General features: G+C 62.1%; 1 protein-coding gene across 2 annotated transcripts in view; it reads left to right on the forward strand.

Annotated features, from left to right (window-relative positions):
• Positions 1 to 15,425, forward strand: part of PLCG1 (phospholipase C gamma 1) — a 33,845-nt gene extending 18,420 nt beyond the window's left edge. The window contains exons 3-33 of one of the 2 annotated variants that reach the window (XM_070381733.1): positions 499 to 651; positions 734 to 827; positions 971 to 1,018; positions 3,403 to 3,487; positions 3,580 to 3,663; positions 3,809 to 3,843; positions 4,048 to 4,120; positions 4,219 to 4,320; positions 4,439 to 4,557; positions 4,638 to 4,723; positions 4,820 to 4,940; positions 5,577 to 5,745; positions 5,844 to 5,966; positions 6,055 to 6,156; positions 6,236 to 6,423; positions 6,643 to 6,843; positions 7,018 to 7,137; positions 7,227 to 7,407; positions 8,183 to 8,260; positions 8,939 to 9,042; positions 9,215 to 9,311; positions 9,559 to 9,628; positions 10,026 to 10,183; positions 11,370 to 11,466; positions 11,553 to 11,777; positions 11,849 to 11,997; positions 12,661 to 12,775; positions 12,878 to 13,039; positions 13,140 to 13,228; positions 13,301 to 13,488; positions 13,625 to 15,425. In XM_070381733.1, the coding sequence (XP_070237834.1) occupies positions 499 to 651; positions 734 to 827; positions 971 to 1,018; positions 3,403 to 3,487; positions 3,580 to 3,663; positions 3,809 to 3,843; positions 4,048 to 4,120; positions 4,219 to 4,320; positions 4,439 to 4,557; positions 4,638 to 4,723; positions 4,820 to 4,940; positions 5,577 to 5,745; positions 5,844 to 5,966; positions 6,055 to 6,156; positions 6,236 to 6,423; positions 6,643 to 6,843; positions 7,018 to 7,137; positions 7,227 to 7,407; positions 8,183 to 8,260; positions 8,939 to 9,042; positions 9,215 to 9,311; positions 9,559 to 9,628; positions 10,026 to 10,183; positions 11,370 to 11,466; positions 11,553 to 11,777; positions 11,849 to 11,997; positions 12,661 to 12,775; positions 12,878 to 13,039; positions 13,140 to 13,228; positions 13,301 to 13,488; positions 13,625 to 13,667 (3,659 nt within the window). In that variant the 3' untranslated portion in view covers positions 13,668 to 15,425. The remainder of the gene's footprint in view (positions 1 to 498; positions 652 to 733; positions 828 to 970; positions 1,019 to 3,402; positions 3,488 to 3,579; positions 3,664 to 3,808; positions 3,844 to 4,047; positions 4,121 to 4,218; positions 4,321 to 4,438; positions 4,558 to 4,637; positions 4,724 to 4,819; positions 4,941 to 5,576; positions 5,746 to 5,843; positions 5,967 to 6,054; positions 6,157 to 6,235; positions 6,424 to 6,642; positions 6,844 to 7,017; positions 7,138 to 7,226; positions 7,408 to 8,182; positions 8,261 to 8,938; positions 9,043 to 9,214; positions 9,312 to 9,558; positions 9,629 to 10,025; positions 10,184 to 11,369; positions 11,467 to 11,552; positions 11,778 to 11,848; positions 11,998 to 12,660; positions 12,776 to 12,877; positions 13,040 to 13,139; positions 13,229 to 13,300; positions 13,489 to 13,624) is intronic. The other variant, XM_070381734.1, reaches the window with a different exon arrangement.
• Positions 15,426 to 15,934: the final 509 nt, after the last annotated feature.

A 15,934-nucleotide genomic window follows, 5' to 3' on the forward strand; every position in this document is an offset into this window, starting at 1 on the left:
TCGGGGATGTCTGGGAGGGGGCTTGTTGGGGTTGCACCAGGTCTGTTGGCCCAGTGCCTGCTCCCCGCCTTGGACTCTGAGACCCATTTGGGCCTGCCTCTCCCCAGCCCGAACCTTGGGGCTTCATGATTCAGTTGGTGCGCTTTTGTGTCAGAAAATGGTCCTCACAGACTTGCAGCCGTGGGTCCCCATTTCTTGTTCTCGAGTCCAGCTTTCTCCAAGTCAGAGTGATCCACCTGTGTTGTCAGGGAGGCAGCGTGCACAGCACAGAGCTCCCTGTTCCCCCAGACCCCCAGCTTTTAGCAGAACTCTGCCTGTAGACTCAGCGCAGCTCTCTTCCCTCCCACAGTGGGCCTGAGTGGTCTTGAGTGCCCCCGAGGGGCTGTCTCTTTCAGTGGTCTTCTCTGAAGAGAGTGTGGGAACGAGCAGGGAGCCCAGGCAGCCCTGCTCACCTTGGGAGGCCTGAGCCTGACCTTGGTCTCTCCCCTGCCCTCACAGTTGACATTCGTGAAATCAAGGAGATCCGCCCAGGGAAGACCTCACGGGACTTCGATCGCTACCAAGAGGATCCTGCTTTTCGACCGGACCAGTCCCACTGCTTCGTCATCCTGTATGGAATGGAATTCCGCCTTAAGACCCTGAGCCTCCAAGGTGGAACTGAGGGGCTGGAGGAGGTGGGAGGTTGGGGGACGCAGCCCAGCTCCAGGCTCAGCTCTTTACCCCCTGCTCACAGCCACGTCTGAGGACGAAGTGAACATGTGGATCAAGGGCCTGACTTGGCTGATGGAGGACACATTGCAGGCAGCCACACCCCTGCAGATTGAGAGGTGAGAACCCGCTCCTGACCGGTGAGGTCAGGGCGCTGGGCCCTCGGGAGCAGGGCAGGGACTCCTGGGCCTCTGCACCCGAGCCTGCCTGCCGGTCTCCTCCCCAGGCCTGGCCTCACTTCAGGCTCCTTCTCTCCCACCAGGTGGCTGCGGAAGCAGTTCTACTCAGTGGACCGGAACCGTGAGGACCGGTGGGTGCTGAGCTGGGGCCCTATCCCGGCAGGGTGGGTTGGGGCGACCAGAACAGTGGCCCCACTTCGAGAACTGGAGGATCTGCCTCATGCACAGCCAGGGCTGGGCAGGCCTCTGGTACAGGCACTTCCTGCAGTCAGCTGTCCGAGGGCCTGTGCCAGCTGGTGGGGAGGCCAGCGACGATAAGCCAAGTGCACCGCTGCTGTGGGAACCGTTCTGCTGCACAGAACCAGCTCTGGGTGTGCTGTAGTGTGTTTGGGGGTGCCTTGGAGCTCACTTAGGACTTCTCTGGTGGCTCAGACAGTAAAGCATCCGCCTGCAGTGCAGGAGATCTGGGTTCAATCTCCTGGGAAGATCTCCTGGAGAAAGAGATGGCAACCCACTCCAGTATCTTGCCTGGAAAATCCCATGGACAGAGGAGTCTGGTAGGCTACAGTCCATGGGGTCACAAAGAGTCAGATATGACTGAGTGACTTCACTTTCCTTTTCCCTTTGGAGCTCATGACTTTGAGGCCACGGTGTGACAGCCAGAGGGGCTACAGAGGTGTGGGACAAAGGCCAGGCCATGGATGAGGAGGACCGCTGACGGGGGAGAGGCAGGCACCACGGAAGGTTTTGAAGAGAAGTGTGATGTGACCTGGGGTCAGTTCCACAGGGCGGCGGGTGGGTGGAGAGCTCGCTTATTAGGAAGCGACTCCGATGCTCCCAGTGAAGATGATGGCTAGGTCAGGGTGGGGGCGTTAGGAAGGGGTTGGATTTCGGTGGGGCTATATTTTGAATATAGAGCTCAATGGAATTTGCTAACACATCAGTTCTGGAGCGTGAAGGAGAGTGAGGATTATATTAAGGTTTTTGGTCTGAGCATCTAGAAAGGTGGGGTTGCCATTGACTGAAATAGGGAAGGCTATGAGAGGGACGCCGGAGAAGGCAATGGCACCCCACTCCAGTACTCTTGCCTGGAAAATCCCATGGATGGAGGAGCCTGGTGGGCTGCAGTCCATGGGGTCGCTAAGAGTTAGACGACTGAGCGACTTCACTTTCCCTTTTCACTTTCATGCACTGGAGAAGGAAATGGCAACCCACTCCAGTGTTCTTGCCTGGAGAGTCCCAGGGATGGGGGAGCCTGGTGGGCTGGCGTTTATGGGGCCACACAGAGTCGGACACAACTGAAGCGACTTAGCAGCAGCAGTAGCAATGAGAGGGTCTCATTTGAGGGGGTGAGTCCCGTGATGCCCGTCGATGGTCAGGTAGAGGTGTTGAGCAGGCAGGTGGGTAGAACGAGCTCGGGGACAAAGTGGGCCAGAGATGGGACCTGAGGAGCACAGCACGCAGGGGGTTTGGGAGGCTGGAGGCGCCCACAGGCAAACACAGCAAGGAAAGAGGAGAGCACTGGTGGCCGATCCCAGCCTGGGCGGCTTGTCCACCGGGGCCTGGGGCAGTTAGGAGCCGAGGAAAACCGGAGGAGGCAGAGCCTTGGAAGCCCAGAGAGGAGGGGCTGGTCAGCTGTGCCACGCCTTGTCACGTGGGGATGACCGAGAGCTGTCGGTGACCTCGAAGCTGACGGTGGAGGAGTAGACGTGGGGTCCTGGGAGTGAGAGGAGCCTGGATGGCTCCTTCGAAGCACTGCCGTGAGGAGGGGCAGAGAAGGGGCAGCCGCTGGGGAGGAAGCAGGGCAGACGGGTGTTTTGGGGGGAGTGGTTTCAACCTGCGTGTGATGCTGGTGGCAAGGAGCCCACAGGAGGAAGGCTGGGTGGGGCAGGTTTCCTAACCCATCCAGGGGGCCCTACCAGCCCCTCCTGCGTGACGGAGGCCAGGCGACCACTGGCTGGAGGAGAGCAGGACCGCCAGGGCGGGAGGAGACGTGCCTGCTTTCCCCTCCGTGTTGCCCCCTCCCAGGAGAGAAGGCTTCCCTGTCCCCATCTTTTTCTTCCTGTTGCCTGGCCGAGCATGGTCCTCTGCCCCACCCTTAGGCAGGCTGCCTCGGAAGGCAGCGCACTTCTGTGAGACCCTGGGACCGTGCTTGTCGCCAGCGCTGGTGCTTGGCTGAGACGGGTCCTTGCTCTCCTCCCTGAGGAGGCCCCAAGTCCCCGGGCCGTGGGCTGGGAGTCCTGCGAGCTGCCTGCCCATGGCGGCACCGGGCTTTGAGAGCGAGGCTGAAGGGGCTCTGGGGAGCCATGCAGGGGCTGCCTCCCTCTGTGCCTGGAGGCCTGGGAGAGGAAGGACCTTCCCTTGGTCACCTCTGGCTCTGAGCCAGGCTCGCCGTCAGGGCTGCAGGGCCCAGAGTGGTGGTGTTTACCTGCCCAGCCGCAGGTGGACACGGCCCACAGGTCAGAGGTCATGAGAGGTGGGGCTGAAGCCGCTGGCGGTGTCTCTGTCTCCTCAGGATATCGGCCAAGGACCTGAAGAACATGCTGTCCCAGGTCAACTACCGGGTCCCCAACATGCGCTTCCTCCGGGAGCGGCTGACGGTGAGGGCCTGCGGGCTGTCTGCAGGCGGGCGGGGAGCTCAGCCGCCCCCAGCCCCGGTGGGCCCTGACCAGCGGCCCTGCTCTGTCTCTAGGACCTGGAGCAGCGCACCAGTGACATCACCTACGGGCAGTTTGCACAGCTGTACCGCAGCCTCATGTACAGCGCCCAGAAGACGGTGCCTGAGCCCCCGCCCCGCCACGCCTGCCCCCTGCCCCGCCCCACTCCACTCCCTTTGTGTTGTCCCAGCCTTTCTTCCCGAGAGCCCCTTGCCCATGGGGCCTCCCTGGGTTCTTGCGCTGACCCGGTTCTGTCTCCTGCAGATGGACCTTCCTTTCCTGGAAGCCAGCGCCCTGAGGTTTGGTCTGAAGTGGGGAGGTGGGCTTCTGCCCAGGCACCCCCGTCCCTCCCCTGGTTGATTCCCTGGGCCGGAGGGAGATTGTGGATGGTGGGGGTGGGGAGCCCTCCTGGACCATCCTGGGCACCGCCTTCTGAGGGGCCCCCATTGTCCATGGTCCACGCTAGCCATCCGGCCACCAGGCACTTCCCTTCTGTCCTGCAGGGCGGGGGAGCGGCCGGAGCTGTGCCGGGTGTCCCTTCCTGAGTTCCAGCAGTTCCTCCTCGAGTACCAAGGGGTAGGACTGGGCTGGGCCTGGGCCGGGGTGCCGGCAGGGGGTCTGGGCTCCCCAGCAGCTGGAGGCCTCTCTCACGCTCCTCTCTCCCACCCCGTCAGGAGCTGTGGGCGGTGGACCGGCTCCAGGTGCAGGAGTTCATGCTCAGCTTCCTCCGAGACCCCTTGCGAGAGATTGAGGAGCCTTACTTCTTCCTGGACGAGGTCCGCCGTGCCCGCCCCCCCCCCGCCTGCCTGGACTGACCCCCTTCCTGTACCAGCCAGTGCCGTGGTGCAAGGCAGGGGCTCATCTTCTATCCTCTCCACATTTGTTCCCGGATAGTTCGTCACCTTCCTGTTCTCCAAGGAGAACAGCATATGGAACTCGCAGCTAGACGAGGTGTGCCCCGACACCATGAACAACCCCCTGTCCCACTACTGGATCTCCTCCTCGCACAACACGTGAGTGGCGCCCTCGGCCCCTGGCCTGACCCCAGGAGGTGGGGCTTGCCTGATGCCCCGCCACCCGCCTCCCTGTCTAGGTACCTGACCGGGGACCAGTTCTCCAGCGAGTCCTCCCTGGAAGCCTACGCTCGCTGTCTGCGGATGGGCTGCCGTTGCATTGAGTGTGCGTGGGGGCCGGGGGCGGGGGGCCCGGGGCAGGATGGGTGGGGAGATGGGGGATGGAGCCTGCCCGCTTGACTGTTGTCGCCTTGCTCCCCAGTGGACTGCTGGGACGGCCCGGATGGGATGCCGGTCATTTACCATGGACACACTCTGACCACCAAGATCAAGTTCTCAGACGTCCTGCACACCATCAAGGAGCACGCCTTTGTGGCCTCAGAGTGAGCGGCCGGGGCTCGGCTCCACCTCTCCTGGGTCCCTGTGAAAGCCCCCCAGGTCCCGGCCCTGCCTTCCACCTCCTGCCAGCTGCTGGAGCCCTTGCTGCCCGAGCTGCTTACTTCCTGCACCCTTGGCCCACCTGCCTGCTCCTTGGGCCCTGCTCCTCAGCCTGTGGAACACACTCAAGCTCTTCATCTTCAGAGATCAGTCCTGTAGCCCTGGGCCTGTGAGGTGGTTGTCCTGCCAGCTCCTTTACTGTCACAACCCAGAGAATCGTCTGTCCTCCGCGTGTTTCACTTTGCAGTTCCTATTGTTTCCCCAAACTGTGGTCACTACCCTCTCCCACCTCATTGAGGGGATCACCAGGGGCCCCCAGTAGCTAAATTTGGTGTAGGATGTCCCTCCTCGCTGCTGGGGCAGCTCCACGAAGGGACCAAGTCTGGGGATGCCTGTCTGTGGCAGTCCCAGTTGGCCTGGGTTTCTGCTGCACCCATAAGTTCCACCTCTTCTCTGGGGTAGCTCCCCTCTAGGGAGGACCTCGGGCTCTAGGCCCCTGACACCTCAGTCTGGGAGGGTCTGAGCCATGACCCCTGGGAATCACGGGGTCTCCTGTGTTACATGCTGTTCCCCTGCTGCAGGTACCCGGTCATCCTGTCCATCGAGGACCACTGCAGCATTGCCCAGCAGAGGAACATGGCCCAGTATTTCAAAAAGGTGCTTGGGGACACACTCCTCACCAAGCCCGTGGATATTGCAGCCGACGGGCTCCCCTCCCCCAACCAGCTCAAGAGGAAGATCCTTATCAAGGTAGGTCTGGATGGGGGACGCCTTTGCTTCAGTGGTGGGTTCAGGCCTGGGGGAGGAGGTGGGGGCCTGGGATGCCAGTCCCGACGTATCGCCCACAGCACAAGAAGTTGGCTGAGGGCAGTGCCTACGAGGAGGTGCCAACATCGGTGATGTACTCTGAGAACGACATCAGCAACTCCATCAAGAATGGCATCCTCTACCTGGAAGACCCTGTGAACCATGTGAGCGCTGGGCCGGGCGGGGTCGGCGGGGCAGGCGGGGCAGCCACACAGAGGACTCTGTCACAGGCCCCCCGCTCGTCTCTTCCAGGAGTGGTACCCCCACTACTTCGTCCTGACCAGCAGCAAGATCTACTACTCGGAGGAGACCAGCAGCGACCAGGGCAACGAGGATGAGGAGGAGCCCAAGGAGGTGAGGGGCTGGCCCAGGGCTGGGGTCCAGGCTGGGGTGCGGGTCATCTAGCGGCTTTGCTGTCCCCTCCGCTTTGCAGGCCAGTGGCAGCACAGAGCTGCACTCCAACGAGAAGTGGTTCCACGGGAAGCTTGGGGCGGGCCGGGATGGGCGGCACATCGCCGAGCGCCTGCTCACGGAGTACTGCATTGAGACCGGGGCCCCCGACGGCTCCTTCCTTGTGCGCGAGAGCGAGACCTTTGTGGGCGACTACACTCTGTCCTTCTGGTAAGCCTCCCGGCATGTGCACACGCGGGTCTGGCACCAGCAGGGGCGCCGTGGGTTCCGGGCACACACGCAGACACGGCGGTCGGTGTGGAGCCCCTGGAGGGCCGCCCCCACCCGAGCCATCTTTAGAGTGCCTCCTCCTTGAGACCTGGTGCCCTCCTATGGATGGCGTGTGGGCTGCCGCCCCGCCTGCTGCTCACAGCCTCCCCGTCCCCTCAGGCGGAATGGCAAAGTGCAGCACTGCCGGATCCACTCCCGGCAGGACGCAGGCACCCCCAAGTTCTTCCTGACGGACAACCTCGTCTTCGACTCCCTCTATGACCTCATCACGCACTACCAGCAGGTGCCCCTGCGCTGCAACGAATTTGAGATGCGCCTCTCAGAGCCGGTCCCGCAGACCAACGCGCACGAGAGCAAAGAGTGAGGGGGCGCCCCGGGGGTGGGGCCCGGGGCGGGGCGGGGCACGCGGGCCTGGGGCCGGACCCAGAAGCGGCCCTGCGGCGGGGTGGGTTAGAAGCGGCCCTGCGGCGGGGTGGGGGCGTGGACCTGGGGCTGCGGCGCGGGGCGGGGCTGACTCGGATTGTCTGTCCGCAGGTGGTACCACGCCAGCCTGACCAGAGCGCAGGCCGAGCACATGCTGATGCGTGTACCCAGGGACGGGGCCTTCCTGGTGCGGAAACGGAACGAGCCCAACTCCTACGCCATTTCCTTCCGGTGAGGGGGTAGCCCTGTGGGGCTGGAGGCCATGCAGGGCACCCCTGGTCCCGGCCCACTGACCTCGTGTGGCTCCTCTGTCTGTCAAGGGCTGAGGGCAAGATCAAGCACTGCCGCGTCCAGCAGGAGGGCCAGACCGTGATGCTGGGCAACTCAGAGTTTGACAGCCTTGTCGACCTCATCAGCTACTACGAGAAGCACCCACTGTACCGCAAGATGAAGCTGCGCTACCCCATCAACGAGGAGGCTCTGGAGAAGATCGGCACAGCTGTGAGCGCCTGGGGGCTGGGGGCAGGGCTCAGGAGACCCACTGGCCCTCTTGGAACTGCCAGGCTCACCACAGGGCAGGCCAGCAGCCAGCAGTCCCGGGGTGGATGCGAAGGACAAAGCGGCCCGCATGCTGCTGGGGGGCCAGCCAGCCCAGCGGAGACCCAGGGAGGCGTCCCAGAGGGAGGGCCTGTCTGTGTGTGTCTTTGAGGCCGGGACAGTTGTGTGGGTGAGGAGGTGGGGAACGGGTTTCAGCAGAACTGTCCCTATGGGCTAGGGGGTGGGGTGGGGAGGTCCCAGAGTTCACCCTGTAGGGGATCCACCTCGGGGGTGGGAGCACAGCAGGGGCTCGTAGGCTATAGAGATGTGTTTGAGGAGGGCAGAGCCACGGGGAAGCCAGCATGAAGGCAGGCTGTGGTGCAGGGGCCAGGATCACAGCCGCAGCGAAGACAGTGGGGCCCCGGCAGAACGTCCACTTGAGACTCTTGTCCTCAGTGGGCCCACGTGGCCAGGGCGAGAGCCGCCCGCTGGGGCTGGGGTCTGAGAGGAGGTATGGGTGGAGGCGGCTTCTGGAGTGGCATGATCTCCAGTCATGGACAAGGTGGCCAAGATAAGAGTGAGGAGAGAGGAGGGATGTTCTAGGCCCCTGAGGTTGGGGACCCTGGCGGACCAGGTGTGTGAAAGGGGCGGACGAGCGGCCTGGTGAGGAGGGGACACGGAAGCCAGCAGCTGCTCTCACCTCTGGGCATTAACATGGCCTGTCCTATCCCATTTCCAGGAGCCTGACTACGGCGCGCTGTACGAGGGCCGCAACCCTGGCTTCTATGTGGAGGCGAACCCCATGCCCACGTTCAAGGTACAGCTTCGGGCTCTGGGCGCAGGAAGCTGGGGAGGGTCCCCCAGCTGTGGTGTGCAGGGCGGCCTGCGGTCTTTGTGCAGAAGTGGTATTTGTGGTTTTCCGAGGCCTAAGAGGTGTTGCGAAGTGTGTGGTTGGTGTATGACCACAGCTCTCTCGGGGCTGGCCCCAGCCACTGTCCCAGGGGTCAGCACTGACCCTTCCAGACTCCTCCCCGGGGCAACCCCGGTTTCCTCCCTGGTGGCAGCAGGTAGCGGGTGGGGCACACTGGCTACTCCTGAGCTTTGTCAGACAGGCGGATCTTCCTCTTTGGGCCTTTGTTTCTAAGGGGTGAGGATCTGGGCCCTTTTCCTTATTTTTCCTCAGCAGTAGGGACCAGATTCCTTCTCCTACTTCGGAGATGCGGAATGATGGGGTGCCAGCCACACCCCGAGCCATCCTGGTCTTAGAGGAGGCGCTCAGCACCTCCCATTCCAGCTTCCCAGTCTGACTCCTGGGGCCCAGGGTTGGGGCTTGGGAGGTCCCCTCGAACCCAGAGGAGCTTCCTTCCAGAAGCCCTGGCTCACCCATCCCCTTTGCCCTGGGGAGAGCGGTCATGAAGGTTGGTGCACATGCAGCTGTGGGTGGGAGAGGAGGAGCGGGCAGCCTGTCTGCTGGACCGGGGCTTCTCTCCCACAGTGCGCCGTCAAAGCTCTCTTCGACTACAAAGCGCAGCGGGAGGACGAGCTGACATTCACCAAGAGTGCCATCATCCAGAACGTGGAGAAGCAGGAGGGAGGCTGGTGAGCCCCTGAGAGCCCCTGGTGCAGGCCAGGCGTCCTGGGCGCTGGCCGTGCACACGCAAGAGGGGCTTGGGAAGCAAGGGCCCGTGTCGGCCCCAATGGACCCGCAGAGCTGCTTCCTCTCGGGAGTTTGGGGTCGTCCCTGGGGGTCAGCACACTGTGGCTTCCGCAGGTGGCGGGGTGACTACGGCGGGAAGAAGCAGCTGTGGTTCCCTTCAAACTACGTGGAGGAAATGGTCAGCCCGGCGGCCCTGGAGCCCGAGAGGGAGGTGAGACCAGGGCCATATTGGTGGGAGGGGATTCCCGTGTCCACCACCCACACGGCGTCCACGTGCCTGCGTGTGCACAGCACTCCCGTATGTGCTCCCATCACCACGTGCAGGCCGCAGTCCGATGAACATGGGCCGCACACGTGTGGTTTCGTGTTCGTCTGTAGGGTGTATTTCTCACGTGCACTCAGACACCCCCTCATGTGCACACAGCAGACTTGCTGACTTTGGGCTTTGCCTCCCACAGCACTTGGACGAGAACAGCCCACTCGGGGACTTGCTCCGGGGGGTCCTGGATGTGCCAGCTTGTCAGATAGGTGAGCCCCAGCCCTTTCTCTGCCACTCAGGATCAGGCTGTCCCTGGTGGCTCTCTCCATGCCCAGAGAGAGGAAGCTGAGGGTTGGACCCCACAGGCTGCCCTCGTTCTGAGCTCTCCCCAGACAGCTCGGCACCCTCTGGCCCCCCATCCCCCAGCTCTGAAGCCTGCATGCTCCCCCCGTGCAGACACTGGGGATGATGCTGCTGGCGAGCTGAAGTCCACGGTTCTGGAGGGCTGGTCCTTGGCTGAGACAGGCTTAGAGGTGGGGGCAGGGCCTTGTCTCCAGGCTGCCTGTCCTCCACCCTGAAGAGGAAGGGAATGAGCTCTGCTCATGCCTGGGGTGGGGTGGGGGTTCAGCCCTGTATCCCCAGCTCTCCTCTCCTCCCTCTCTCCAGCCGTCCGTCCCGAGGGCAAGAACAACCGGCTGTTCGTCTTCTCCATCAGCATGGCCTCGGTGGCACACTGGTCCCTGGATGTGGCTGCCGACTCGCAGGAAGAGCTGCAGGACTGGGTGAAGAAGATCCGGGAGGTGGCGCAGACAGCGGATGCCAGGGTAAGAGCCTGTGCTGGTTCTCCAGCCACAGGGCAGCCCCCGCCGCTTGGCAGGGGCCGGAGGGACACAGGTGCTCCACGGTATGGCACGTCGAGGGTGTGTTGAGTTTGAGGTACACCCAAGATGTTTCTGAGTGGCTCTGCGTAGTGACCAGTTGGTATCAGGGGCAGAGGCGAGAGGCTGGGTCTTGGGCTGGAAGCAGGAGTAGGTGCCAGGGTTTAGGGCGAGGTGGTACAGGTTGGGAGCAGGGTGTGACCTCCGAGGACGCGGGTGTTGAGAAAGAGAGGCCGGGACGAGCAGGTCAGCGAGGCGGGATGTCTGACGTGAAGCGGGCGCAGAGCAGACGGCAGGGCCAGAAGCTCAAAGTGCTGGTCAGAGACGGCCGTAGCTGCGGGCAGTTGCGGCTGGGTGGGATGGCAGTGGGCCTCGGTGGGTGGAAGGCAAGGGCGCCGCCTGTGCAGGACAGAGCGGTGGAAGGACCAGCTTCTGGAGCCGAGAGGAGGCCCCGTGCTGGCCGGGGTGCGGGAATCCTGTGGTGGGGTGGAGGGGCTGTGGGACGCACCGTGGCTGCCTTGGAGAAAGGACGCCCGCAGGCCAAGCCAAGAGGGCTGGGTGCGGAGGGCTCAGAGCCGAGCAGGGCCTGGAAGGATCTGGTGGTTGAAGGGATGGATCCCGGGGTCTGGTATACAGAGGGAAGGAAAAGCTCAAGAACAGGAGCTGCTTCTGGAAGGAAGTGGGCCTCCACGAGTCCGAGGGCTGCATGGGGCGCTAGGGAGGGATGTGCTGGGGCTGAAGTCTGGCTGTGGCGGGTAGGTAGTTGTGTTGAGAAAGGAGAACTGCGGGATCAGGGGTGAGGCTTCTGGGCCGGGGCTGGAAGGATGGTCCGGAGGACCCAGAGGACTGCGCCCACGTTCCCAGTGTAGTCAGTGCCCGCAGCGGGCCCGGAGCTGAGTGAGGACCGAGCGGCCCTGGGGTGCAGCCAGCCCAGCGCCTCGAGTGTTTCTGGGGCGCAGGTGGTGTGAGGGTCCCGGCCTCTGAAGCCGAGAAGGGGTGTGTTCTCAGGACGGTTTCTGGGGTGAGACTGAGGACAGCCGGGTCTGGAAGGTGCGGGTGGACATGCCCAAGGTGGCTGGGGGCTCCTCTCCCTGGGGGCTCCCGCCCAGGCTCAAGGCCCATGTGTCCCCAGCTCACCGAGGGCAAGATGATGGAGCGGAGGAAGAAGATCGCCCTAGAGCTCTCAGAGCTCGTCGTCTACTGCCGGCCTGTCCCTTTCGACGAAGAGAGTAAGGGTCCAGCCTGGGGCGGGAGGGGGCTTTCCCCAGTGGCACCTGGGTGGGCGGACTCTGAGCGCGCTCCCTGTTGGGCCCAGAGATTGGCACTGAACGGGCCTGCTACCGCGACATGTCGTCCTTCCCGGAGACCAAGGCCGAGAAGTACGTGAACAAGGCCAAAGGCAAGAAGTTCCTCCAGTACAACCGCCTGCAGCTCTCCCGCATCTACCCTAAGGGCCAGCGGCTGGACTCCTCCAATTACGACCCCCTGCCCATGTGGATCTGCGGCAGCCAGCTTGTGGCCCTCAACTTCCAGACCCCAGGTGAGGCAGCGACCAGGGGTGGGGTCCCGCCAGGCACTGGGGCTGGAGCCCACTGTAACCTGCTCTTGCAGACAAACCCATGCAGATGAACCAGGCCCTGTTCCTGGCCGGCGGGCACTGTGGCTATGTGCTGCAGCCCAGCGTCATGCGCGATGAGGCCTTCGATCCCTTTGACAAGAGCAGCCTCCGTGGGCTGGAGCCGTGCGCCATCTGCATCGAGGTGGGAAGAGGGCGCTCTGCTGGGCTGTTTCCAGGCACCAGGGCCTGGGGGCTGGCTAACACGACATGGGAGGGTGCTGGACAGTCCTGGGGCTCAAGGGAGAGGAAGCCGTTTTCTGAGGTGGGCGTGGGCTTCAGGCCTGCACTGGGGGACTGGGCTCAGTGTGGCCAGTTCTTGGCACTCAGGAGTCAGGCGGTCCAGTAAGACCAAACTGTGGGTAGCCACTGCCTGGCAGGAGTGGGCAGAGACGGGCAGGGAGCTGGTGCCCCTGCCTCAGGAATCAGCTCGATGGCACTTGTTAGGACGGGGGCTTGAGCAGCACTGAGCCCCCATGCCGCCCTCTCGAGACCCCAGGGGAGCAGCTGCGATGCGGGCGGCTTGGTGCTGTGGGGTGCGGGGGCTGTGGGCCTGAGCAGGTCTTAAAGGAGAAGGAAGGACAGAGTGGGGGTGACCGTGTCTTCTTTCCAGAGATTTCTACTTTTTTGTCCTGGGGGGGAAGTAATTTAAACATTTTTGTGTTAAAATGCACATGAATTTAAGGTAGGTTAGATTGCAAAAACTCACATGGGACTTCTGGGCAGTGTCCTGAGGGCCCAGCAGAGGGCGCACTGCCTCCACCGCTCAGTGGGGACCAGCCCAGGTCCATCCTCGCCTGCCTTACAGGTGCTGGGGGCCCGGCACCTGCCGAAGAACGGCCGAGGCATCGTGTGTCCTTTTGTGGAGATCGAGGTGGCCGGAGCCGAGTATGACAGCATCAAGCAGAAGACAGAGTTCGTGGGTACGTCTGCCTACCCCACGCCCCCGGGCATGTCAGCCCCTCTGCACCTGTGACTCCATCATCCCGGCAGCGGCCTGAGGCCTTTTGCCCTTGCTTTCACAGTGGACAATGGACTGAACCCCGTGTGGCCAGCCAAGCCCTTCCACTTCCAGATTAGTAACCCCGAGTTCGCCTTCCTGCGCTTCGTGGTCTATGAGGAGGACATGTTTAGTGACCAGAACTTCCTAGCTCAGGCTACCTTCCCAGTGAAGGGTCTGAAGACAGGTGAGGGCCCTTCTCCACACCATGCCCGCTGCGATCCAGCTCGGGGGTGGGGCGGCTCGCCGGCGTTCCCCTGGGCTAAGGGCCAAGCCTCCTCCCCCAGGCTACAGAGCGGTGCCTCTGAAGAACAACTACAGTGAGGGCCTGGAGCTGGCCTCCCTGCTCGTCAAGATTGACGTGTTCCCTGCCAAGGTACCCGCGGGCGGGCGGGCAGCGGGCGGCGCCGGGGCCGGGCAGCCACTGAGCCCTGTGTCCCTGCCAAAGCAGGAGAACGGCGACCTCAGCCCCTTCGGGGGTGCGTCCCTGCGGGAGCGGAGCTGTGACGCCTCGGGCCCGCTGTTCCACGGCCGGGCCCGGGAGGGCTCCTTTGAAGCTCGCTACCAGCAGCCCTTTGAGGACTTCCGCATCTCCCAGGAGCATCTCGCAGACCATTTTGACGGTCGGGATCGCAGGTGAGGGGTGGGGGCGAGGTGGCCTGGAGGAGTGGTCCTGAGAGGCTGGGGGTTGGCCGGCCGCCCTCGGTTCCCCTGGCCCGTCCCCCCAGGCTTCACCCCGCCGCCCGTCAGGATGCTCTTCCCTCCCGCCCAGGACCCCACGCAGGACTCGGGTCAACGGAGACAGCCGCCTCTAGCCGTGCCGCAGCCTCGCGGAGAGCAGCAGGCGCCGCGCCACGCACGGAGGGGGGCCGTGGACTGGGCTCCGGGAAGCGGCCTGTGGGGCCGCCCTTCTGGCCTCGCCGCCTAGAGCCCAGATTCCAGCCGTGGACACTAGACGAAAAGCACGCCATTAATGAGATGTATTCCTATTTTGGGCCTCCACGCCCCAGCTCTGGGTGAAGGCAAAAAACTGTACTGTCTAGCCTTTAAGCACACACACCTGGCCCTGCCTTCTGGAGATGGAGCCTTCCATCTTGGGACCACCGCGGCACTGCCTCTCGGAGAGAGAGGCTGCCTCAGCTGGAGGCACAGGAGGCTCCGCGGAGCCGTGGACATTCCTGAGAGGAGCGGAACAGCAGTAGCCTTGCTGGGCTCGGGAGTCAACGTTTACACAGTCCTGCAGCTTTAAACCCTAGCCGGGCAGGGAGGGAGAGGAGGTGTCCTGGAGCCCAGGCGGAGGAGCACAGGGCCTGCCTGGAGAGGAGGGCACAGCACAAGGGCACGCTGCCCACGACCAGGAGCACCACCCACCTGACCGACACAGAGCCTCGTGTGCAGGGTAGCAGTATTGGGCAGCTAGGCCGTGAGGGGCCCGTGGAGGAGGCCGAGGTGGCCCAGGGTGCCACCCAGAACAGGGAGAGCGACAGCAAGTTGCAGGGCCACAGCTGCAGCGCCTCAGGGCAGTGGGAGGACAGCGGCCCCGGGGCACCCACTGGGCCGCAGTGCCCCCTGCCTGCAGCCTGGGCACAAGCCTGAAGGACCCACTCACCAGGGGGCACATGTCTGTGGGCACTGGGCAGTAGGTGGCTCCTCCCACATCGTCAGTGAGGATGGGCCTGTGTTTGCGTCACAGCCCCCCAAGAGCCAGAGCAAGACGCCAGCTGGGTCAAGACTGATGGGCACCTGTGGGCCCGGAGTGGAAAGGCCAGTTCCCCACGGCAGAGGTCCAGCTGGGCACTGGCCGCCACGCATTCAGGAAACGCCCTCACACAAGGAACATGTCCTCCCACAGCAGCTCAGCAGGCCAGCTGTGAGTCCCAAATCAGAGTGGAGACCATTTTCCCTGTCACAGCAAAACACCTTGGATTGGAGTCTGCCAGACGACCCTGCAAGAGGACGCTGTCTGGGTGATCTCGAGCGTTTGTGAAATCAATCAGATCCTGACAATAGACAGACATGTTGTTGGAGTATGGACTTGTAAAGTTTATTTTTGCACACTCTGTTTCTCACGACCTTCATTCCTTCACGTAGGATGTATGATTTTCTATGTCTTCCACTTCTGACCTGAAAGCTGCTTGGTGGGGGGATGGGACTGGGGAAGCAAAATGAACGAACTTATCTGTGCACTGTGGCAGACCTGTTATTTTTACGGATTTTACAGCTCAGTTAACAGTGTTACCTTTTTAAGATTTCTATATACTCTTCAGAAGAACCACTGAGCCGTTCAAGCCTTGTTATTATCCGATCCCAATAGTGATTCCATTTTCTATGGCTTTTAGGATAGACAATAAATTATTTAACATTATATTAAACTTTCCATATCATGGACTGTAAACCGAAGGAAATCACATGGTTTCTCAGAAAACATATTGATTTATTTAAACTAATTCTGAAATGGTATTTCAAAGTACCACCTCCCAATCAGCTGTCCATAGCAAACATGTCTATATATGGTTGCCAACGTTTGGTTTATAATTTAAATGTTAATAAAAATTTTAAATTTTATTGAAAAAGCTTTCCTTCTGAAAAGGACTGTAAAAAGTGGAATTACTTCTCAATGGCACCATAATGATGTTCTGCTCTTCCTGCTGCTCAGCCCCAGTGGGCGAGGGGCAGAAGGAGAGGACGTGGAGCAAAGCCAGCCGATGACGCAGGTTTCTTTAAAGGCAAAGATGACGCGGGATGCTTTCCCTCAGGAAGGAAGGAGGGATGAAGGAGCTGCTGGCCTTGCAGGGCACAGGCCACTGGTCGTTGACGGACCCTGCTGTACCTGTGGCAGGTTGTGCCCGGCTGGTGGAAAGATTCAAGGCAGGTGTGGAAGGCTGGAGGGGCGCAGCCCCATTTCTAAGGACAGGGGCCAGAGTCCCAGGCTGTGGGCACGAAGCTGCCTCAGAACAGCCAGCCCTGAGCTCGCGCCAACGTGCTGCCGGAACTCAGGCTTGAGACTGGTCGTTCGCTAGCTCTGCTGCCCTCTTAAGATCTAACGCACATAACGTTATTCTCACGTCTTTTATCCCTTGTG

The sequence above is a fragment of the Bos mutus genome, chromosome 13 (assembly GCF_027580195.1).
Source record: "Bos mutus isolate GX-2022 chromosome 13, NWIPB_WYAK_1.1, whole genome shotgun sequence".
Classification (NCBI taxonomy): domain Eukaryota; kingdom Metazoa; phylum Chordata; class Mammalia; order Artiodactyla; family Bovidae; genus Bos; species Bos mutus.